The sequence below is a fragment of the Camelus bactrianus genome, chromosome 3 (genome assembly GCF_048773025.1).
Source record: "Camelus bactrianus isolate YW-2024 breed Bactrian camel chromosome 3, ASM4877302v1, whole genome shotgun sequence".
NCBI lineage: Eukaryota > Metazoa > Chordata > Mammalia > Artiodactyla > Camelidae > Camelus > Camelus bactrianus.
The window spans coordinates 51766463-51790838 of NC_133541.1; the positions used below are offsets into that span (position 1 = coordinate 51766463).

At 35.9% G+C, this 24376-nt stretch overlaps 2 protein-coding genes across 16 annotated transcripts in view; one reads left to right on the top strand and one right to left on the bottom strand.

The window, feature by feature from the left end:
• The window catches only part of ANKDD1B (ankyrin repeat and death domain containing 1B), a 65014-nt gene extending 60360 nt beyond the window's left edge, over nt 1–4654 (top strand). For 8 of the 10 annotated variants that reach the window (XR_012504866.1, XR_012504868.1, XR_012504870.1 and 5 more), the window contains 2 exons: nt 4070–4243; nt 4517–4654. Coding sequence is in view for 2 of the 10 variants with exons in the window: in XM_074359923.1 (XP_074216024.1) it covers nt 4517–4531 (15 nt within the window). In the remaining 8 variants the exon portion in view is untranslated. The remainder of the gene's footprint in view (nt 1–4069; nt 4244–4516) is intronic. The other 2 variants (XM_074359923.1, XM_074359928.1) reach the window with 1 other exon arrangement.
• POC5 (POC5 centriolar protein) overlaps nt 1–24376 on the bottom strand; it is a 32229-nt gene that overhangs the window by 1919 nt on the left and 5934 nt on the right. For 2 of the 6 annotated variants that reach the window (XM_045512348.2, XM_074359991.1), the window contains exons 3-11: nt 19986–20127; nt 17995–18081; nt 15198–15403; nt 13371–13547; nt 11609–11713; nt 9899–10078; nt 8542–8695; nt 4606–4880; nt 1026–1202 (exon numbers count right to left, since the gene is read on the bottom strand). In XM_045512348.2, coding sequence (XP_045368304.1) covers nt 1026–1202; nt 4606–4880; nt 8542–8695; nt 9899–10078; nt 11609–11713; nt 13371–13547; nt 15198–15403; nt 17995–18081; nt 19986–20127 — 1503 coding nt within the window. Of the gene's footprint in view, nt 1–1025; nt 1203–4605; nt 4881–8541; nt 8696–9898; nt 10079–11608; nt 11714–13370; nt 13548–15197; nt 15404–17994; nt 18082–19966; nt 20128–24376 lie in introns of all 6 variants that reach the window. The other 4 variants (XM_010949280.3, XM_074359999.1, XM_045512349.2 and 1 more) reach the window with 4 other exon arrangements.

Consider the following 24376-nt stretch of genomic DNA (forward strand, 5'->3'; position numbering starts at 1 on the left):
AGCACAGGGAACTATATTCAATAACTTGCAATAACCTATAACAAAAAAAGAATCAAAAAGAATATATATAACTGAATCACTATGCTGTACACCAAAAATTAACACAACACTGTAAATCAGCTATACTTCAATATAAATAAATTTTAAAAATCAATCCTTATTTCTCTTTAGGATACATTCATATAACTTTTAAATACTAAACTTTTTGAGATAGTTAATTCATATGCAGTTGCAAGAAATAGCACAGGGATGTCCCATGTACCCTTCTCTAGTAATTTTTATTAAGTTAAATTTGCTTATAGCTTTACAATTTACAAAGCGCCTTTATACATCTCATTCAATTTTCATGTTACCTCATTTAGTCCTGAGTCCTGGCAGTAACTCTAGGAGCTAAGTGCTCTTATCACACCCAAAAATGGAGGCTCAAATATTTTACTTGAATTGTATATGATCCAAAGGCAATAAGTAGCAAAATTGAGACACTAATTCAGGTTTTCCTGTTTGTTGTTGCTTAAATTCCATATACTTTCTTTTATATCACATGAATTTATTGCAAATTGAATTTTTTCCAAATTAAGAATACGCTGACAATTGTATTGAAAAAACAGGAAGAAGACTTCAAAAAAGGAGCAAAAATTAAAAATTATAAAAGTAGGTATTTCTTATAATAAAAAATCTGCTACATAATGAATAAACAGTTTTTGTCTCTTTTTAAATCAGTGAGAAGTCATTAGGTATATTTTACCCTTTTGGCCATCAACACACTGGATTACTATTTGTATCTGATAATTTTTATGTTGTTGAGAAGAAACAATGTTCTGAAATTAATTTCCTAAAAGAAGAAAGGTAGATTTAGAGCAGATGTGGTAACTGTAAGTATAGAAAGACCGCAATAGTGAAGGCAGAACAAGTACCAGTCATCATGGGTTTTGATCTTCTCTTCAACATGCCATTTCAGTGTTTATATGTCTATCAGCTCTCAGGAAGGAGATTTTCTGACAGAAAGACATCATATGCAGACTCACCACTGTGACCGGATGATGTTTTTCCACAACAACAGAGCTCATGGGAGGAGAAACTCCCATTATAGCTAAACTGCTACTGATTCTGTTTTTTGAAGCAAAATCACATCTCCCTGTGATCCGGGCTGTGATTGTTCTTCCCGCTTTCTGTTGTGCCGATGTCACAACCCTGGGCACAAACTGAAAAACGAACAAATACCCAGTTGGTAGAAAATCCATGGCAAAACTTATGGTACTTTTGGTTCTATAACTTACAAAGAAACTACACGGGCACTTAAAATAATTTTATATTCAACCAACTCTAACAAGGAAAAAAATGTTTAAACAGTTAAGACTTTAAAAAGCAAAACATAACACCAAGCATCCCCAAACACCCCTTTAACCTTGGTATACCAACTATTTTATAGGATTTTAGGAACTTTAAAACTTTTTTATTCTGAAATAATTATAGATTCATAGGGAGTTACAAAGATAGCACAGAGATGTCTTGTGTATTCTTCATCCAATTTCCCTAAGTGATTACATCTTCCATAGTTACAGTATAATTACAGTATCAGGACCAGGAAGCTGATACTGGAATGATGCCCGGAGATCGATCTTTGCCACTTTATCACATGTGTAGATTCCTGTAACTGTCACTGCAACTGAGATACAGAAATCACCACAAAGATCTCCCTCGTGCTACCCTTTAGAGTCATACCCTCCTCCCTTCCTGAACCACCCTAATTCTTAGCAACTATTAGTGTTTTATGAACTCTTTTGACCCTTCTACATAAACTATCATTATGCATATACTTTTGTGTCTTCCCTTTTTTCTTACTGCAATGTCAGTATACTTCTTTCATGAATAGAGACTGGCTATAATTTTTAATGAGAGGTTTTTATACCAAAAACTATAGTTCATCTAACTGTCCCAGTTCTTTTCCTTATATGTAGCAAATTTTTGTAAACAAAGGATTTTCCTTTTCTCTTGAGAATTATTTGTAGAATGTATTGCAAAAAAGGGATTATCATATCAAAAGGTACTGTCAGCTTTTACAGCTTTTGCTGTTTACTGCTGGACAATACTCCATAAAGATTACATTTAGGTCAGGAGTAATGCATGCACGTACTCATTTTTTTTTTCCACTAAGTATATTAGCTGGGCAAAAATCAAAAGGAGCAAGAAAAAAAGGAAAAGACATATTTTAAGAACCCAGTATTTGTATTTTAATATTTGGCATGGAAACAGTGCATATCACTGGTTGACAGTATAGGGCTCTGAAGCCAGATTGTCAAAGTCTGAATTCCAGTTGTGTTAGTAATTGTGTCCATGGGCAAGTTACCCTGTAAGCCTCAACCTCACTAACTGACTAATGACAGCCTTTCAAGTTCCATTCAGATGAAGAGGAACTTTAGAAGAGAAACTTTACTAAATAGCTTAAAAATCCAGTTTAAACCTCTCAATTATTTCAGCTGGAGTTAGAAAAAGTTAAGTGCCATCTACTGTTCAATGTGGTCAATTACAATAGTACATTTGCTTAGTACATTTTTTGAGAAGCATTTTCCACCATGAGTCTCATATTTTTCTTTAACATGCTAAGGATGTCTGCAGAAAGGAATGGATTTTACAGATGAAGACATTCTTTCTCTAGAATGGTAATCCTCCCTTCTCCAGTTATTTGTTTCCCATGCTCTGTAGTTTACTTTTCTACACAGTCCTCCTTTTAGCTACTGGAAATACCGAGGAAGACAGGAAAAGACTTCCTTGTTCACAGGATGTCTCTGTGATTCAAATGAAGGGAAAGACAACTAGGCCTGATTCACAAACCTCTCTTCTTTTCTTGTACCCAGCAATGATGGTTTCATGTAAGGAAAGTTACCTCATTAATGTATCTGTTCCTGCTTTTGTCATTATAGTTCTTTTTAAAAATGAGAAGACATGTTTGAGGTGAATCTTGAGTATTTTAATTAAATAAGGAAGAAAGAAAACCAGCATGTCACTTACAGACTGAGCTGTGATTCTCTTTTCTCCCTAACCCTAAAGGCTGTACTTATGTGAATGAAATTGTATATCTGTTTCTTGAAGGAGCAGGTGTAGTTGCTGGGGTTGGGGGTGGGGTGGAGAAGAAGGGCTGTCTACACAATATTGTGTTTTTCAGGTTTCAAAGACTTCAAAATTATCTCAGGTGATCAAATTGTTTCAAAACAAAAAAGGTGCTAAGCTCACTCATTCATTCAGTTCTCCCTATGCACGTTCAGAGTTATACAGAAACACAGATGTACACCCGGTGTAGTCGTATTTTAAGAAAATTTTGAAAAATCTAGTTCTGCATGTAATCTGGACAGGCAACATGAATGACAAACTCACTGTGTTTATTTAAATGAGATCACTGGTACAGGATCACACTTCAAAAATGTGTAATCCTGAAAAATAAACACAGCTGAATATGTCAGGGTTGAATTTTAGTGTCTTAATTCTAAATCAAAACTCTCCTACACATCGAAATTGCTCTTAGCAGTTGTTTTTAACCTTTTTGAATCAAGAGCAAAAATATGTTGAGATCAGCAAAAACAGCAGATCTCAATATATTTTTCCCCAAAATGACTAGCTTCCAAAAGGCAGAAGTTCAGGTCAGCCTGAATCCTACAGACGACCAACTGTCTGGCTGACTCAACACCTCCCTTAGCTAGAGAGCTGCCTGGTGCTATGGTACTAACGGCCTGCCAGGTAACCTAAGACCTAACGCCTACTCTGCCAGCTTCCTTCCTCTCATGTAAGTGGTGAGGGTGGGGGAGGAGAGGGAGACAAGCAAATCAGAGTCATACCAGGACCTTTTTAGAGCTAACTGTACGTGCCTCTGTGCCAGATCCAAGCCAGAGTCGGGAAGGGTACAGGGTTTTTAAAAAAAAAATGCCCTGCAGAGGTAAGTCTGGGAAGTTTGGCTTGTAGCCCTCTGCCAGACACTGTCTGAGGAACACAGGCTTAACCGCAGGACAACTCAGAATCACCACAGGCTTCGTCTGTAACTTTATGCATATTAATAGCTTGGTTAATCCCATTTCAGGTAAATCCTCCCATAGATACTCCATCGCCATCCAGTACTCGTCTCCACTCTATGCACTCTTCTAACAGCAGCTAGTGACTGTAGGAAAGACAATTCCTATCTTCATTCCAGTGATAAATGAAAACTTGAAACCTAATCAAATCAAAATGGAGTCACTACAGACAAGTGTTAATGGTATGTCTGCATCCAGGAAAAGGGACGCTGTAGTTGAATAGAAAATATAAAAAAGAGCCATTAACCTTCTGAGCCCTTGAATACTCAAAATTTAAAAACAAACTTTCTCAAATTAAATCTATTTTTCCTGACAAGTTTTTGAAAAACATAAAATGAAAAGTTATTTTTGTTGAATTATCACTTTTGTAATAGAACTTTCAGGTATTATTTACATTACAAACTAATGTTTTCTGTGGCTTGGCCTAAATACCCTATGGGCTTTTTTCTCCACAGGAAAGTATGTTCTGAGTTCAAAATATCCAACATGCAAACAAGTTCGGAGCCCTCTTCCCAGCACGGGCCCCTGCATTCACTGTACTAACCACGTCTTCTGGGGCGGCTGCTGTGGCTGTGGCTCCAGCACCGTGAGCAGCAGAAACGGGAAGGTGAACAGAGGAAGTGGAGGCGGCCCCGGCAGAAGTGACCAAAGCAGCGGAAGGAAAGGCAGCGGCGCCGGTGGCTCCCGGAGCTGCTGCCGGTGGGGACGGAGGCAGGGCAGCCGCTGAGGCCATCGGAGGAGCGGAAGGATCCAAATGAGCAGGAGGTTCTTTTCCTTGAACACCAGGACCATGCTCTTCCCTTTTTGTGAAGTCTATCCCTATAAATCACAAATTAATTCCATTAAGATTCTTCCAAGTTAAGATTCTTTTAACTCCCCAACAATGAAAATATGTTAACAGCTAAAATTTGATCCTAACAAGAATGTAGAAATGTGTCACATAATGGACACAAGGTTAATACACTTTGTCAGTATTAACCACTAAAGACTTCAGACCACTTCCTTCAACGTGTGAAAGTTAATGAATGATTCGCTTTTATATAAAAGATAAAAACATAAATTACGTACTCAGCTGGTCACAGTAAGCCTAAGGATTAATGTTCTTTTGCATTATTTCATTCAACTAGTCTGATAACTAGCCTGGTATTTAGATCTTTAGAATAATTTTCTGGTATCACTGAACCATCATTTACCATCTACTGTTCCTATGCTAACAACACCCATGTATTTTCAATTCTTGATTTTTTTCAGCAAACAATAATAAATCAGTAAGTAACACTAAAATCTTTACTTTTGACACTGTAAAAGAAATAAATTCTTGCTGGTAGATAATATGTCATGAATCAAGAGCATATTTGCACATTTAACTGATTCTAGTGACACACATACATTAACCTTCTCTCAAAACTGAACCTTAGCCTTAGATCATAGGATAATGTCAGCTTCCAGAAGTTAGGAGGAAGGGTTCTAGTCTAGATTTTTCCTTCCCAGTATTAGAATTTGGTTTAAATTTCAACTAAAGACAGTACCTACATGGTACCAAACACCAGGGTGACAGTTTCAAAATTCAGTCACTGAGATGTTCCAGAGTATACACACACACACACACACACACACACACACACACTCACATATACACAACAGAATACTACTCAGCCACAAAAAGGAATAAAATAATACCATTTGTAGCAACATGGATGGACCTGGAGATTGTCATTCTAAGTAAGCCACAAAGAGAAAGAAAAATGCCATATGATATCACTTACATGTGGAATCTAAAAAAAGGGACACAAATGAACTTATCTACAAAACAGAAACAAACTCACAGACACAGAGAACAACCAGAGGTTAAAGTGGGGTGGAAGGGATAAATTGGAAATCTGAAAACTGCACCCTTGGGAGTGATGGAAATGTTAGCCATCTTGATTGTGGTGGTGGTTTCATGGGTGTATACATCTGTCAAAATTCATCACATTGTACATCTGAAATACATGTAGTTTTCTGTACAGGAATCATACCACAATAAAGGTGTTAAAAAAACATGAAGCAAAAAGTAGCAAAATTTTAAGGAGAAATAGACAAATCCATAATTATTGCCAGAGACTTCAAAACCCCTCTCCCTACAACTGATGGAACAAGTAGAAAGAAAATCAAGGATACAGAAGACTGGAACGATGTGACCTGACAGTTACAGCATATGCTACCCTGTAACAACAGTATATACACACCTATCATGTTCACACAGAACATTTATCAAGACTGCTTATATTCTGAATCACAAAACAAGTCTAAATAAATTTTAGAGTTTATTTTAAAAAAGGCCATTTGTATTGTCACATTTTGTCTTCTTCATAGGCAAACTATAAGATTTATTAGGATATTGTACAACATGAGATGTACAGCAGATTATGGCTAGCAGAGAATCATTAGAGATAAAAAAATCAAATATTTATTTTGCTCTAACAAGAAAGTACATTAGAAACATTGCACTATTAAAAACTGCATTATAAAAACAATTGTTTTAAGGGGACCAGAAGTAACTTTTTTCTTACGAGAATTAAAAAAAATTGTTTAATAGCTGTTATTAAAAATGGCACAAAACCTAAATATCACAGAGCAAATCCAGGATTAGATTACATTGACCTTTTACCTTCAGTAGCTCCACCGACACTCGCGTGTCTTGCTAATGTGTGTCTTACTATTTTTGTCATCTTTATCCCCCACAGCTATGATAAAGGACGCACAAGACCACTCAAAACAGTTGGGATCCCAGAACCTGGCATTAGCTGCAGATGACAGTAGACTTAAAAGCAAGAGGAGCAAAAGAAGTCATGTTGTGTGACCATCAGATACATTTTCGCCAAATCCTGTTATGGATATTTGCCTGTAGGTGACACACCTGTATTTGAATTTAAAATTTAAGATGGTAAATTTATTAAGATGGTAAATTTATGAAAACACTGACCTAAGTCAATTCATAATCTTTTTTTTTAATTTTAAAAAAATTTGGGGGAGGAGGTAATTAGGTTTATTTATTTATTTTTAGAGGAGGTACTGGGGATTGAACTCAGGACCTCGTGCATGCTAAGCATGTGCTCTATCACTTGAGCTATACCCTCCTCCTCAATATCTTCTTAAGAAGGTTATGAGAAATAGATTTCTTGCAATTGAATGTAGCAAGTTCTAATGATTATATTTTCTCACTTTACTTGTGAGACCCAGTATCTGCTACAAGCAGATAATTAAATTCTTCAATTTAATCTATACAACTTGCTAATAATTACAACCAAAAGCAGACGATTCAATCACTGAAGATGGTGAGTTTGTTTTCAGCATTAATACTCAATTAAAAGGCCATTTATTGCAGAAAGTAAGTACTCATTTGGGTATTAGCAAGATAAACCATTCCTCCTGGAGATCCCATGATTCTAAGTTTCTAACTTGACTATGGGACACACGCCACGACTGCTTCAGGGAGAAAACGATTTGCCTTAACTCACTACCATCCACCATGCACACAATTTAAATAATTAATGCTTTAAAATGAGGACATAACAAGCACAAAGAGGTTATTCATGGAACTGAAATCATGTTAATGATGTTACAAAATGAAATTGTTTCCTTGATAAACTGTGAGTCTCAAACAGGATTTAATATGAAGAAATACTGCAAACATGTTCATGTATATACATGTAACTTAAGAGGCTGAAGTAAGACTGCAACAATTGTATCATGACTGTCATCTTACAAGTTAAAGTATTTTTTGCCTTTTAAAGTGCTTTTGATTACATATCACTGCATTCCCACAAGAACCCTCTATGACGCAGGTAAGGAAGATTTATATTATCTTCTTTGTTCAGAGAAGAAAACTAAAAACCCAGTGAGAAAAACAGGCCTCACTGTAAATTGCTGTTCTAAGCCAGGCTGATGACAAAAACCACTCAGATCCCAGCAATGCATCGACTTTTCTTAAAATAAAATTATTTTAGTCGACTTCTATAGATAGGCCTATATTTGTATCTGTTGAAATGAGTTTTAGTTGAGGCCCCTTACACTGGAAGACAAGAATTTTAAAAAATGGGAAACCATGACTAAACAAGAAATATTCGATCAACAAAACAGTCCAAGGAATTTGGCTATCAGAAAAGAACAGAAATGAGATCTTACCCTTAAAGGCGTTACCATTACAGTTAATAGAGCCTTAAAATAATGTGACACATTCATAGCATTATTTTAACATTGAGCCTAAATACTTAAGAGTTAACAGTTTACTCCATCAGATCTAAGATACTGTAAATAACCACAACTGAGAGAATTTTCATGGCAGATTCAAAATTGGACATGACACCATGATATTAAAAATACCAGTGTCTGGATTAAGACATAGGTTTTGCAGAAAATTAGTACTGTAGACCATACGAATTACTGAAATCTCCTCTAATTTTTTCTGAAAGTAGGCAGAGAATCTTAAAATACTAACCTGAATCACCTCTGTTTTGAAATATAGTCATGGCTTCAAGATTTAACGCACATACACCCCTCATGAAAGCTTTCTTCATGGAATCTTCAAAGTGCTCTTTTTCATGCTGCATCCTTTGGATCTCAGCTTTTGCATTTTCCAAAGCTCCAGATAACTAAAATCAGAAGAATTTTTAAAAAGCAGAAAAAAAAATGAGACACAAGGAAGAGTATCATTTATTGTTTATAAAAAATAGACTTACACTCTGAAGTTATTTTTATGTGGAATACTAAAATCACTTTACCACATACCTCTTCTGCTGTGTCTCAATTTATTTTAAAAGGTGCTTCTTAGCTCTACTGCCTCCATCAACAAACCATTTTCATTCCTAACCATAAAGTCAAGGTTTAAACAGGGGAATTTTGTACCAGTCCCACTGAAGACTGATATATTTAAATTAGACAAAAAAGATACTATTTCTTACCATAAAAATTTTATGTATCAGGATATAAAACAAAATACATTAAGACCCCTAAACAGCTCTCACTCCTTTAGAAAGAAAATAACTAAATGCCTGGAACAATGACAGAATTTTTTTTCACTAAATGTTAGCTATAGAATTTAAAGTGCAAAGTGACATTAGGTACAACACTTTCCCACAGACCAAATCTAACGGGACTGCATTTTTTGCATGTTATTTTCAATTGCAGAAAATCATTTGCATGGTAAAACTTATTTTTAACATTAAGAATTTAGTGTTAAAATGATGAAAAAAAATTTTCCTTTTACTATTTGCTTTCAGAATGCCTACTGCATTCTTCGGTACGGCTTTTATTTTCATTTGGGTCTCAAATGTTTTCCCATGGAAACAATGTTAATTTTATTACTACAAGTCAATAGGAAGATAACCTCAATTTATATACAACTGCTTTACGTCAATCATATTAAATTCATAGTTTATTTAAATGAACATGAGGATAAACATTGTTCTTCTTTATTTTTTTGGCTAAATAAAGGCCAGACGAAGCCCAAGAAGTACGCTTCCTCAGAGGGGGAAGGGCCTGTGGGTGATGTGCATTTCTAAGAGAAATGTACACACAAAAGATTCAACACAAGGTTGGAGGGCAAAGCTGTAACTATTGAAAATAATTTTTTTAAAAGTGACTTCATAAAATGAAAAAAAAATATTAAAAGGATAAATAAGTCTGTAAGCGTGACTTATTAGGGCTGTTCTTTCCCTACAGTCTCATCTGAACCCGCACTGCGTTCACTGGAACTGGAGATGTGGGTCACTTGCCTAACTACAAACTAACAGTGAGTGGTGCTACTCACCTTTTTTATATTTATTAAAGTGAAAACTGAAACAAAATAAGTTTACCACAGCAAGTTTGGCTTCATAGTCATTGGAAATCTGGACACAAATTTCCTCGGCTCTTGCTTGGCAAGCTCGTTCCACCACTTCTTTCCACTGTTTTTGTACTATGGAGCGCCAGCCCCTCCAGACTTTCTTCAGTAAAGTTCTCTGGAAGTACTGGTCAGCTAGTTTACTTTCATAGACCTAAGGGAAAGAAATTTACAACCTCGTAAGCACAGTGGACTGGCAATAATAATAAAAACATAAACCTGTGATAAGCAGGGTACAAACACATCATTAAATCTGGTGTAATCAAGTTATTCTCATCTGCAGATGGGAGAACAGGCTTACAGAGGTTAGGGGCCCAGGTCACAGAGGCAGAAAGGGAAAAGCCGGCCTTGCCTCATTCCAGAGCCAAAGCTCTTGCCCATCATTGCTTCATGCAACTAATCAAATTAGGGGAAAAACAAAAAACCAAATGAAAGACAGTAAGTAACTTGCGACTTGCCCTCTTGGGTATGAATGTGCCTGACCTTTTAGCTGATTAACAGGACCAGGGCCTGGATGGCAGCAAGAGTGGTGGCCGTGGCCACCACCATAAGCAGATTAATTTAATATACACTGTCATATGTAGTACCAGACTGATCCCAATAGGAACATAAGCTATTCTTCTTTTATCAATAAACTTAAATTCTTTTGAAGAAGCAGTTTCAATTTTTAATTTTCTTAAAATTTTTTTTAATTCAAAAAGTAATGGCAACTTCAACTATTTCAACTAACATTTGAACAGAATATATTCCCATTATGTCACTTGATAAATAACTTTCAAAATATGGCTCAATTTAAAATAGCTCTTTTCAATATGATTAATGTAGATTTAATCTATTGGGATTAAGTTTTTGAAAAAGTACTAGGAAATATTCTTAAAGGAGAAGTCCTATTCCATGATAGTAACAGCCTTTTTGTTAAACTGCAATTTCTTGGAACTAAATGCACAGAGGTTACTCCACGGCTCACATGAGCATTATATGAAAAAAAAAAAAGTATCTCCATCCCCTACACTTGTAAGTCTCTGTACTCTGTCTTCTTGTGGGATACATACATGCTTTCATAGTTTTCTACTTCTGATATGATAATTTACTATTCTCAGTTTATATTTACTCTAATATACTGATTCAGCTCTTATCTAATTAAAATAAAAGAATTCAAGTTTAAATTATATATAAACTAAGGATAATTTTTAAAAAGCTTTACAGATGGATTTCTTTGACTCTTACTAAGGTAAGTTTTCAAAACAAACATTTACATAATTTTATGATGTATAAATATAGTACTGCCTCTTTATGAAGATGATGTAGTCAGGCATTTTAGAAACAGAAACAATACAAGAAGCATATGATATGCTAAAGATGCTAAATTAATGTAATCACACCTGAGGTCAAATTTGTTAAAGGGGTTCCATCACCAGGACATCTGTAATTCAGGTACAGTCCTTACTAACCTAATATGAAGTAGTAAATGATGTATCAGTAAGTCTACAAAATACAAGAAGTATTTTTACCCAAACTTTACTGAAATCAAGTTCCTCTGAAATAAGAGTAACATTAATTCTTTTTTATTTATTAGAAAACAAATCTTCCTTTGACTTGAACAAGAGTTCTCATATGTGACTTCAAGTGCTTCTGCGTTCAGAAGTCTAGTAAGGGTCAGTGATCCTTCCTTTTGTGCACTTACGTCTTGTCTGGATTTGACAAGGCCGATTCGCCAGTGGCAGAACGTTCTCATCAACTCTGTCCTTTCCTTTTGCTTGCCTAAGGCTTGAGACAAGCTAGAAATCACCTGTAAACAGCAATTAACCCAATCATTGTGATGTTACAATAACAGCAACTGGTAAAGTGATTTTTTCACTTATCAAAAACTGCTAGAGAGAATACCCATGGATTATCACTATATTCATCCAGATAATCTCATTATCATCTTTAAAAAGACCAAAAATCTTCCCCACATGAATACACTACATATCAATGAATGAAGGAGAACAAAAGAGCAAAGAATCTTCATTATGTGTATCCTGGTAATCCTCAATAAAGAGTTTATGTGTATGAAAATTAATATGATCACTGGCATTTAATTCAGGAAAAAACAACCACACATTTGAGAGTGTTGCTACATAAATAAAACGTTTTTATTCACTAGACTTGAGGACAGAGACCAGTTGTAAAATATCTTTCTAGTCCCTAAATACCTTTGGTACCCTGGATTAGCAGTTCCTCAATAACTGTTTAGTGATTTTTGAGATTCAGAAAACTCAAAAAAGCAAATAATTAATAGCTACACTTTGATGTAACTTTTCAGCAATATCATTCTTGTTCTTTTAAAAAAAAAAACTATCAAGGCTTTTAAATCCTAAGGTAATATTCTCTCTTATAAAGAACTGGATAACTGAAATACATATCTAAAAATGGTCATATTAAAAAGAGATTTAGTAAATTAGGTATATTTACTGAGAGACATTTATTCTGGTTCTTTAATTTCAAAAGTGTAAAAGGGCATGAATTCTAAGATGTCGGTAATAATCTATTTCTTAAGCTGTTTGGTGGCACATGGCTGTTCACTTTATTTGTTTTCAAAAACTGGACATGCATGTACACTCTTTTTGTGATACTTTGAAATAAAAAAATTACTCAAAAAATATTTAACCTTAGGACAGAGTTTTGAGGGTTATAGAGAAAATGATACATTAGTATCTATTGTTTCAAAAATCAAACTGTGTAAAATGTTCAATTTTATATTGCACCCCACAACACCCAAAAAAAGTATGTTAAAAAAAAAGCTCATAATCTTATCTAGTTCACTGAAACATGAGGGCTGCATCTGCAGACAAGTCGCTGAGGTATCTGCTGTGAGTCCCTCTCCTCTGAAAGCCACCACCCCCTGGGGGAGCCACCACCACCCTGGGGGAGCTACAGACTTGGTGCCCATCTGCTTTGTTCAAGGTGCTGTTGGGAGGCATCAGATTAACACAGACCGAATGTTACTCTCAGGTTCTTAAGAGGCTGCAGAGATCAACAGTGCTCTCATGCTTATCAACACAATGAAGAAAGGACTTCATCAATGAATAAAGACATCATTATAGACAGAATGCCAGATACTTATGTCCCCCTAAAATGGTGGTTTAAAATGTGGGTAATGCTGGTTCCCTGACATTCTCTTAAGGACAGTTAGGAAGAAAAGACTGGGGGAAAAAACTAGTGTTCTCACATTTAGTATGAACTCTTAACATTTCAAACACACTGAAGTTGATGGCAAAGGTAAAATGACATGATGCTGGCATAATATGAAGAATAAATCTTTCTATGCACCTGTTTTTCCACCAGTTTCTGAAGTGATCTTCACTTTGTATCTCATATGATCTCAATAATCAGTTCCCGGCATTTATTACTTAGCAAGACATTTACTGAATCTCAGTTAAAAAGTAATATAAAAAAAAAAAGACCTCATCTTTTCTCCCAATGGAGACCTCATAGGTTTTCTGTAGCTCCTTCAAGCTGTTGATCTGGTTGCACAGTTGTTTTAAATCTGCTGCATGTTTTTCTTTCTCTTTTTTCATTTCCATTCGGTGCCAGTCAACAAAATTAAGCCTCCATTTACTTAGTTCAGATATGATGTTTGTCTGAAAAATAAATATATTGACAATTAAGTAGTTTGATCCTTACACTGCTTCTTAAAATGACACTGAAATCAAGAAATATTTTTTGAAAATCAGAACAAGCCATCAACATAAGAGCTATTTTTAAAAATCCACTAATGAAAACTTTTGCGAGTCTGACAGTCATGGCTCTTCTTGACTCATGTTCACCAGACTAAGCAAACGGTTTTTTTCCTATTTTAAGTTACTTTGCATGAAATCTTAGTGTCATTTAAAATTTTTTTAGGTCTCATTCATTAATAAGCAGGTACTTTGTTCAGTCAAGGACTGAAATGTCCATACGAAGGTGGACCAGAGGGAAAGTGAAATGCAGGACCATGGCCTAGGCTGAGCCACAGGACTGGGACGTTACTGAGATAGGCATGAATAATGAAAACTATCGGAGTTGAGGCTTCCTTCCTCCAAATCCTTTATCACAAGAGCCTCCTTACAACCAAATGCTAAGTCTGCTCCGTTTTCATCCCACTGACCGATCCAAGTAAAAAGAAAAATCATGTTATCAAAAAACTGGACAGCAGTATGGTTAACTGAACACAGAACAATTTTTTAAATGATTGGTGGTACGCTACTCCGATGGACTTACATCACGATTAGAAATCTGAAACTTGTTCCATGGGGAAAGATGGTAGAAATTATACTAAATGATTACTTTTAGAATTTAAGCTTCCAAATAACAGAGAAATATAAATGCCACAAAACTCTAATGACCATAATTTCTCCATTCATGTGAATACTCAGTTTCCTCAAACTTGTTTCAAAGAAACTATCATTTTCTCCATTATATTATATTTTATTTTTTTAAGTGGCAATTTCTTTTTATTTACTTATTTGAGGAGGAGTAATTAAGCTTGCTTGCTTGCTTATTTATTTATTTATTATTATTTTTTAATGGAGGTACTCGGGATTGAACCAAGGACCTTGTGCAGGCTAAGCATGTACTCTACCACTGGACTTACCCTCCCCACATTTTCTTTTAAATAGCAAAAAAACTTCCATGTCTATAATACTTTGTTTTACTTAGAGTCTACTAACATCAACAAAATAAAAATCAATTTTTATCGATTTATCAGTTATATAACTGTGGTTACTATAAGGATGGCTATAAAATGAATATACATTGCTAAAATTGCATCTCGTGATTCATATAAAAGGAGCCATCTCTATTAGTCATAGCTGTGAAGTGGGAAAGGTTCAGTAGGCATCTCTCCCAGTCACACATAGGCTAAGCCTTTCAAAACATCTGACAGTTCAGTGGAACATGCAGAGCTGTCCTAGCAACTACTTAAAACCTTGCTCTTTAAAAGTCCGGTTTCTGAACCATCACTTGGGAGCTTGTTAGAAACGCATCATCTTGGGCTGTGGCCAAGACCTACTGAATAAGAAGTGCAGCTTCACAGAATCCCCAGGTGATTCATATGGACATTAAAGACTGAGCAGCCCAGATCATAGAAGCACAGATTAAGACACTGGACTGATCTCAGGCAACTATAAAATTTAAACAAAACAAAACAAAACACAAAACTCCTTAATTCAAAGAACAGAAGAATAAACAGTGGAATCAAGAGCAAAGCTGTGACAATACATATTAAACAACTGTAACTGAACAACGAATACCTTAAGACCTGAACTCCAAAGATCAAGTACATTTTCCATCTTCTGAAGGTTTTCATCAGAAATAAGAAAATCACTCACAACTATTTCATGGGCATCTATATGACTAGAATTAGACCCTGGTGACGAAGAGTCACCTAAAAGATTCGAACTAAAAAAATCCATGACCGGGTGAGGTGGCTTCCTTGGGGATGACACTGGTGATGACCCTAGAATAAAACAAAAGTTGGAGTGGTCAAGCCAAATTGAAAATAACCCAAATTGGTAAGGAGTTCTGTTAGAAGGCTAGATGTCAGTCATCTGTGGAGGCCGAGGAAAATACAGAGAAATGGCCTTTCAGTGTATTTAATCTGGCTATTTTAAATGTCACTATTGTCACTGACTTAAAACTGACTGTTATGAGATGCTTCCCACACCTCCCTCCCCACCCAAAAATGACCCCTATCACAAATGAGGATGTTTCATATATACCCAGGTGCAATCTGAGCTGAAAGTATTATCATCCATATTTTCATATCAACATTTACTAAGCGCTTTCTATGTTCCTGTAATAAAAACATTATAAGGTTTGGCTCTCATAATACATACTACTCTAAGAAAAAGGTATTATCTCCATTTTACTGATGAGGAAACCGAGGTTTAGAAAGGGTTCAGTAATTGACCAAGATCAGAGTGGTTGTATATAAGTCATTATTACTTTATGCAAAACAGTGGGGTGGGTTTTAACACTATTAAAATTCAACATTATAAGAGACTAGCAATTTAGTTTGTCAGATAGTTGTAAGGCACCCTGTTAGCTTTCAATATATAGGTGAGAAATACATGCGTCTATATGTATGTATGTACATATATACCTAACTCCCATCCCCTGCCCATGTACATGGGGGTGGGGCTGAGAGCCAGAGCCAGAAAGAGAACTGGTATTCATTTTTAAAAAGAACAAAAATAGAAAAGTAGCTTTTATCACACACATATATTGGAATTACAGACTATTCATCATAATTTCTCATGTATCTCACTTATAAGAGTCCTAATAATCAAGATTAAAGGGCTCTCCTCTCTTCCTTACTGAATGAATGAAAGATAAATCTACTACAGAACTTCATACTTAAAACTAAAACTTTCAAGAATCATTTGCAAAAGGAAAAATCATTCCCTAATACATATATTTTGCATAAAAATATATCAACAAATGTACAAACAAACCTATTTACAAAACATAAACAGACTCACAGACATAGAAAACAAACTTATAGTTACCAATGGGGAGAGGGGGTGGGGGAGAGATAAATTCGGGGTGTAGGATTAGCAGATACAAACTACTGTATATAAAATAGATAAACAACAAGGTCTATATAACACAGGGGAGTGTATGCAATAGCTTGTAATAACCTATAATGAAAAAGAATATGTAAACATATAAGTGAATCACTATGCTGTACACCAGAAACTAACATGGTAAATCAACTAGACTTCAATTTAAAAAAAAAGTAGACAGCTAAGAATCTCTCACTTCGTGTTTACTCATGAAGTAGTCAATCAATTATTTATCTTTTTTTGGTATTACTTAAAAAAGATTTAACTTGTTACTTTTTTTTAGTTTTTAAATTCTAAAATACATTCAGAAAGAAAGCAAATTGAAGACTTATTAAAAAAATAATATGTATATGAATAACTGAACCACTATGTTGTACACCACAAACTAACACAATATTGTAAATCAACTATACTTCAATAAAAAAAGAATCATACATTTTAAAGTATACCAAACAAATGGTTCAGGCTAGTCATATGATGAAACACTACCTACATGTTCTGAAGATGGTTACGGAGCCCAGAGAAAAAGGCAGAATGACAAAGTACCTGAATATTCTCTTTTACTCCAACTAGATTAGATCTGTCCTCATGGGAAAAGCATGGCTTTTTTTTTAAATATATACTCACCTTTTAAAAACTAGAATTAACCTAAGAACTTTGGAGGTCCTAAGTCTTTTATTTATAAGTGAGAAAACTAAAGGGTAGAGGCATTTCTTACATGGTGGCTTAAGTGGTCCCTATGTTAAATTAAATAACACTGAATCACATAGTAAGAAAAGTCTATTTTTATTATTTTAATTATTTTATGGCAAAGAAAAAGTTTCAGTCTGGTGTTTGTATGCTTTTAAAACCTCTAACATTTGCTAATCTCTCCCTTCAACAAAGAAAAAGCAAACATCAGGCTGAACACACCACCACTAACAGTATTCAACCAAAATTCAACAATTTTGTTTTAGCTGGATTTATTTTTACTGCTTTCTATTTATAACAAGTGTTTATTAGTTTCATGCTATAAACAATAATGAAAGATGTATATATCCCTTTAAAAATGAACTTAGGCTAAAAGTGAATGTAACTAAAGAAAAATACATAAATGATAGAACAGGTGGTATAAAGATAGGAAGAAAATCATGAAGTTGGTATAAGAACGCCTGAGAATTAGGAAATAATGCATTGGTTTACAAAAAAATTTAAATTGGAGAAGCTATCTGAAATCCTATTAAATCTTTTAAAATACCTGCCCTCTAACCTAGTTTTGAGAAAAAATGCCACACATTATAATGCATTAACCCATCTTAATTGTACAATGTTAGCATCTCACAAAATTATTTTAAATAGTGTTACTTAATAAATTAGCAATAATAGCATTTAAAAATCCTGTCAATAAGTAATATGCTGAAACTATTCCTTTACTATATGGATAATATTCACCAAAGCACAAAATGATATATATTAATAAAAACAAGCTAAGGAAAAGTCATACCATCTGTCTTTGAATGACTTGAAATATTTAAATTACATCCTTTTCCAACTTCCATCCTTGTTTCTCTTACTGCAGAGCTATTTTCTGCTGAGAAGAAAGAAGTTTTTCTTTTAGTTAAATCTAACTAGTCTTACATAAAATGCCTAATCACACATACCTAATTTAAGAAGGTGGCAGTACACAAGTAAGATTTTAACAGGGAAAATACAATATGCTGGGATATAGAAACACTAAGGCAAAGAAAAATCAGAAAAAAAAAAATCTGAGACCAGAAAAATTCTTACTGTACATTAATAAGATTAATTTCACCCAACAAATATGGATGAAAGAGAATGCAGTCCACTAATGGCATTCAATTCGCCCTACGAGAATACGTGGATGAATGAGATTAGGACTTAGAAAAGATGGCCTTCTCTACAACACTGGATACTTCTAGGGCTTGCCAAACTGAAGTGACACTGGTTCCCCTCAAATGGGGACTTCCTTCCTTCCATCTCAGGAACCTTTAGTCAATACAATGTGAAAAGGAAACTGGGGCAAACCTCACAAGAATGGGTGTGTCAGAGGCTTATACCTACTTTGCCAACTTCAACGCAGCCGATTTACACTAAGCACCGGCAATGCCAAGAGTAAAGGGGATGGGATGATAAATTTACACAGTCCATTCTAACTAAGTCCATGTGTGAATTAAGATATCTAAATTCACTGCAAGTTCCATGCTTAGATCTCAAATCCTTTTTGGAAAAGGCAGAACATAAACAAATAAATACTATCTTCCATGCTAGCAAAAAGCAGGGGGTCTTAGATACCAAACAACAGCCTTGAAAGGCTGGAGAGTGGGGGCAAGGATAAGACTTCTGTGTGTGTCCCAGGAACAACACAACTACAGGCAATGGAAAAGGAAACAAGCCTAAGGGTGGTGGTGTGGAGGGCTGACACACTGATTGCCTATTCACATTGGTAAGAGACTATTCAACACTTTGGGTTTACTCAGTAGAAATTGCACGTTGTAATCAAAACACGGTCAAGATCACTAACGCAGAATGAATAAATCCAAGGGTCCTATCTCTTGAAGATCAATAAAACTTAGGTGGAAAATGTCCAGTTAGTATGTTTCAGTGTTAGAATAAATACACGTGTTTTAAGGTTTTGGTCCTGTCTGTTGATCTGGTGCAGTAGCCTGTGGAGCAACAAAAACTTCACGTCTACAGACGGAGAGGAACAACAGACACTAGGGCTGTGACTTACAGACACCCAAGGGCCTGCTGACTCTGAGTGGGCTGTGTCATGTGCTTTGGGGGAGATCCTTGGAGTGACGCCTATTGTTGACAACTGCCCATTAGCAGGGCTGTTTTAGGTGGGCTGTCCATCCCCTTGAAAGAACACTTATTTTGAGTGAGCTGTTTGGGATCTTGTACTTTATAGAATAGAGAACAGATAAATGAAAGAAGCTTTACCCTCCCTTCTCCACCTTTCACTCACTTATCCATCAGCCCACGTCCTGGTTTGTATTAGTTCTCAACTCTGTCGGTGACACAGTCCAAAGGCATGTTCACCTTTGTGGTGACAATCCAAACAGTCCTCCATGCCCATATAAAGACTCCTGGCACACGGTTCATGAACTTAAGGGATTCTGAGGGCTGTCTGTGGACCATCTTTAATCTGCAGGCTTGGGCACTAGTTTCCAAGATAATCCTGGCATACAACCATTGCAGCAAGTACAGACATGCCACGTACTCCACTGACAGACAGGTAATTGCTACAGTGCTAGTTTGTTACTTTTCATAAAATAGTCAAACGAATTTCAAATAAAAATCCAGCTGTCATATAAGAGCCAAGAAAAACATTAAAATGTCAAATCTCCCCCAGATGATAATGATACACACCAACGACTGAGAAGAATCACTGGAGAAGCATTTTCACAGTCATAAGTCAATCGCATCAATAAGCTCAGTAAAACCTTCAGAGATACCTTGAAAAATATACACAACCTTGATTCTGAAGAATATCATCCATTATAGGAGGAATTCTAGTCTCTGGCACCACTTCTCCCTTGGAATGAGGCGGCTGTGAAGCACCTGAGTCAATATTTGGAGTCACTACAGCATAACGAAGCAGTTCTTCATACTCTTCCTATGAGAAGACAACAGTAAATGATACATTATAGCCCTGTCACAGTGGAAACTCAGGCAAAAGAGTGGTAAAGACACCAAGATGTTCTCTGCTTCAGTTCCCAAAATGGTACTCCCAAACAGTAGTCAGGGATGTGTACCTTTGATTTATGTTTTCCATTCATCCATCATCATTTATCTACTCTATCATAGTAAAATTTCTTAAAAGCAAACCAAAAAATCCAACAAATATACCCACCCAAATTGCTTCGAGTTACAGTGCCTTAGTATCCAGATTCCCTCGGCATTAGAATGGTGGCACGAAGATTACTCAGGGCAGTTCCCCTGAAGCCAGTCATCAACTACAACACAGAAGAGCCCTCTTTCAACTGGCAGCTGCTTGCAGGTGGAAAAAGACACAGCCGTTTCTCTGCTTTTTTGAAATTTAGTTCGGAGATGCTGCTGCTGAAGTCGCCACAACAGGAAGGTCCAGGGATGAAAAGTAGTTTTGGCTCCGACCTACCCTGCCCTTGCCCAGTTCTACAGCGACCCTGAGTCTCTTTCCTACATAAGCGTGGAAAGAATGTAAAAGAAATATCAGGAGAGGAACAATATTGAAGGTAAACAGAGAACACGAATGCCAACCTCTTCAGTTCTACCTGCTGACAACATCATACACGTGAGAAAGGAGGATTTTAAAAAGGCAAGTCACAAAGTGTAGATCTTACAGGAATAAAATTTAAAAAACTGAATTTCCTAATATAGATGCTTAGATATTTGTTTAGCCAAATTAAAAAAAAAATACTATCAGTGAAGTAAAAGTATACTAGAGCCTAGTCTCTGTTCAAAAAGTGTCGGTCACTGATGCAACAAACATTCCTATTAAAAAGGAGTAATTTCTAAGTCTTATGGCATGGACCCAGAAAATGTCTTTGCATAAAAAATTGGGAGAAGACTGTTAAGAATATGAAATGCCATTACTCTAAAGGACTTTTAATATTAATTTTTCTCTATAAAAAGTTTAGTTCAGATACAGAAAATCCCTCTATCATCATTTCATTAGTTATCACTGTCTTATTTGATTCTCTTCAGGATGAAGATAACTGATGCTCAAAATTACTTCCCTGAGTGTCACAGTAAATATCTGCTGAACTGAATTAACAGAGATTCTGTCTAAATCAAAGAAAGAAACTTATCTTTAATAAGACCATTATGACATGGTATAGGTGTCTTTAGCAACCCTTATTTTTTCCCTATGGTTGTCTATGAGTAAGAATATTTAACCATCTAAACACACCCAAGCTTCTGGCCATGAATATGCCATAGTTAGCTGAAATAAGTGTCTTGGTGCTTCCCAAAAGGATAGATGTAACTGCAGCCCAAGTTCTGAAGTCAGAACTACCTTGCACACTGTGTAAGTAGTCAATATCAATGTATTTCAAACTAGTTTCTAAGAAGGTATTTCTGGGAATCCATAATATTTTAGTCAAATTTCATTTTTAGGCTCTTTCTCTCTTAAAAAAAAACTATTAAAGGAGCATTCACGCTCAAAGGTCCCCTATATACTAAATTTTAACAGGCCAGAAACTATAAATTCTTACATTTGTTGGTTGGAATAAAGCTGCTTCTGCCTTTGAGGTCAAATTCCTATAAATGTGTCACAAGTTAGAAAGGTGGCAGCTCTGCCCAAGTTTATTTTTTGTTTTAAATTTACACTTGTCCACACCTCCTCAAGTAAACTGTGTAAGTGAGCACACAACTATGACCCATGTGGGCCGCGTCAATTACCAACCAAACTCAAGCACATCTGACGGGATCAGTCCCTCCTTACAACATGAGAGTGATGAGCTGTGCGGTAGCAAATGACTTCCGACCACGTCACACGCTTATCATTAGCACTTAACTCTAAGTGTGAGTCTTCTGAGTGCTGCTTGTGTGATTTTTGCATTAATGATAAAAAGTTTGAAGAAGTGATAGATTTAGTTGGTGATTCACCACTGAAGCAAAAATTTCTCATCAATTCTTTTTTATGCTTCATATCAGTTTAACTGAAGATGAGATGCGCTATTAAAAAGGTAGCTCACGGTGAAAAAGTATGGGACAATGAATATACGTATGTTCATGTATAACTGAAAAATTGTGCTCTACACTGGAAACTGACACAACATTGTAAACGGACTATAACTCAATTAAAAAAAAAGCGCTACCATTTTCAACTACCTAAGTTGAGAATCAGAATTTTCTTCTTTTTTAATGGAGGCACTGGGGATTGAATCCAGGACCTCATGCATGCTAAGCATGCACTCTTCCACTGAGTTATAACTCCACGCCCCAGAACTTTTTTGATATTATGTAATCCTAACAAAATAGAGAAGTAAATTAGATACTTAGGCTTATAAAACTACCCCAGCCTTCTATTATCCCTCAATGTCAAATGCAACTCCTTTGTCAGTGATGTCCTCTTCATGGCAATAAACACATGTCTGAGTTTTAAACTGACACTCCCTGATAGAAAATAAAGTCAGTATTTCACTTAATAGTTATCACCAAGGCAGAAGGCTCTTATTAGAAAAAAAAGTCATTTGGAATATCAGAGATACAACGTTTAATTTCTATGTTAACAAAAATAACTGCAAGTCTTTAAATAGATTTAAATAGCCTAAGTTCACACTTCCTGAACCATATTAGCTTTCAGTTATTACAATAAAAGGAAACTCTCTATAACCTTGAGTGCATGAGTCAGTCCTAATGAACTAATTATCAAATTATATAAAATTTCAAGTGCAATAACTTCCTATCCTAGAGAGGCTAACAGTCCAGAAGCATCCATTCCCCCTTTATTTCTTTAAGTTAATAAAATTGCAGTGTCTGACCTGGGCCAATGGCCACCCGGTGACATTTCTCAGCCTCCCTTGCAAGCAGGTTTGGCCAAGAGACCTGGTCTATGGAATTAAAATAGAAATGATGTGCACGACTTCAGAGCAAGTTTTTAAAAATGAAGCTGCCTGCCCCCTGTTCAGCTCTTCCCAGGGGCCAGAGGTTGTGGGGAGCCAGTACCTAATGATGCAAATGCAGTCAACACCCTAGGGCAGGGCAGAGCAACAGGAGAGAAAAGACTGGGTCCTCAGATGACCACAGGACTATGGACCAGCTCAGATTTTTACAAGAGAGAGAATCAAACTTTAAGCCACTCACGTAAACCATTCTTGCTTGGTTCTTGTTAAAGCAGCCAAAAACAACATCCTATTACACTTGGCAAACAGCCAAAGCAAACTTCCGATTTTGGCAAAGAAGGTATAAAAGTGTGGCTGTCACAGACTGAACGTTTGTTTCCCCCAAATCCACACGTTGAAGCCCCAACCCCACCCCTACCCATCCCACCCCAAAGTATGACTGTATTTACAGATGGGGCCTTTAAGAAAGTAATTACATAATTAAGATTCAATGAAGCCATAAGGGTGGGGTGCTGATCTGAAAGGATTAGTGTCCGTTTAAGAAGAGAAAACAAAGGGCTCTGTCTCCCCCTGCACCAGTGTACTGAGGAAAGGCACGAGAAGGTGGCCATCTGCAAGCCAGGAAGAGAGACCTCATCAGAAATTAACCCTGCCAGATCTTCAGCTGGCACTCCTAGAACTCAGAACTGTGAGAAGGTAAGTTTCTGTTATTTAAACCACTCTGTCTGTGGCATTTTGTTATGACAGGAGGAGAAGATTAACACAGTGACTGTATTCTATTTACATTTTGATGTCAATAACTTTTTAGCATCTCCTTCCTCTGGAGGCAATTACAGCTACTTTTAGCCAAATCAGCTCTGCTCAGCTAGTTTATTCGCACAGGAGTAAAGTGTGCCTCTTGGAATGGAAGTGAAGGGGAAACAACTCTAACTTGTGGCCTCCCTAGTTTGACCTATGAAAAGGAGAAAGACCCAAACATTTATTTCCAAGTTTCCACAACAATCAGTATGAGTGATAGGGGATGTAAATAGGTATACATTAACAGTGTTTAATGTACATATATATTTTAACTTATTTTCAGGAAAAAAATTTAAAATTAGTTATTTAAACAATGACTTTAGTTTCATATATGTAGATACAGGTGAGTCATTTTTTAGTTAAGGATCAAAATAAATATTATCGTCTTTCTTAACAGTCAAAGAAAACCTGCCTTAAGGTAAACAAGAATCCTAGAGTAACAATCAAAACTTGTAATTTTGCCTCCCCCTGCCCTCCTCTCCACCCTACACCAATGATGTGACCATAAAATATAGCTGA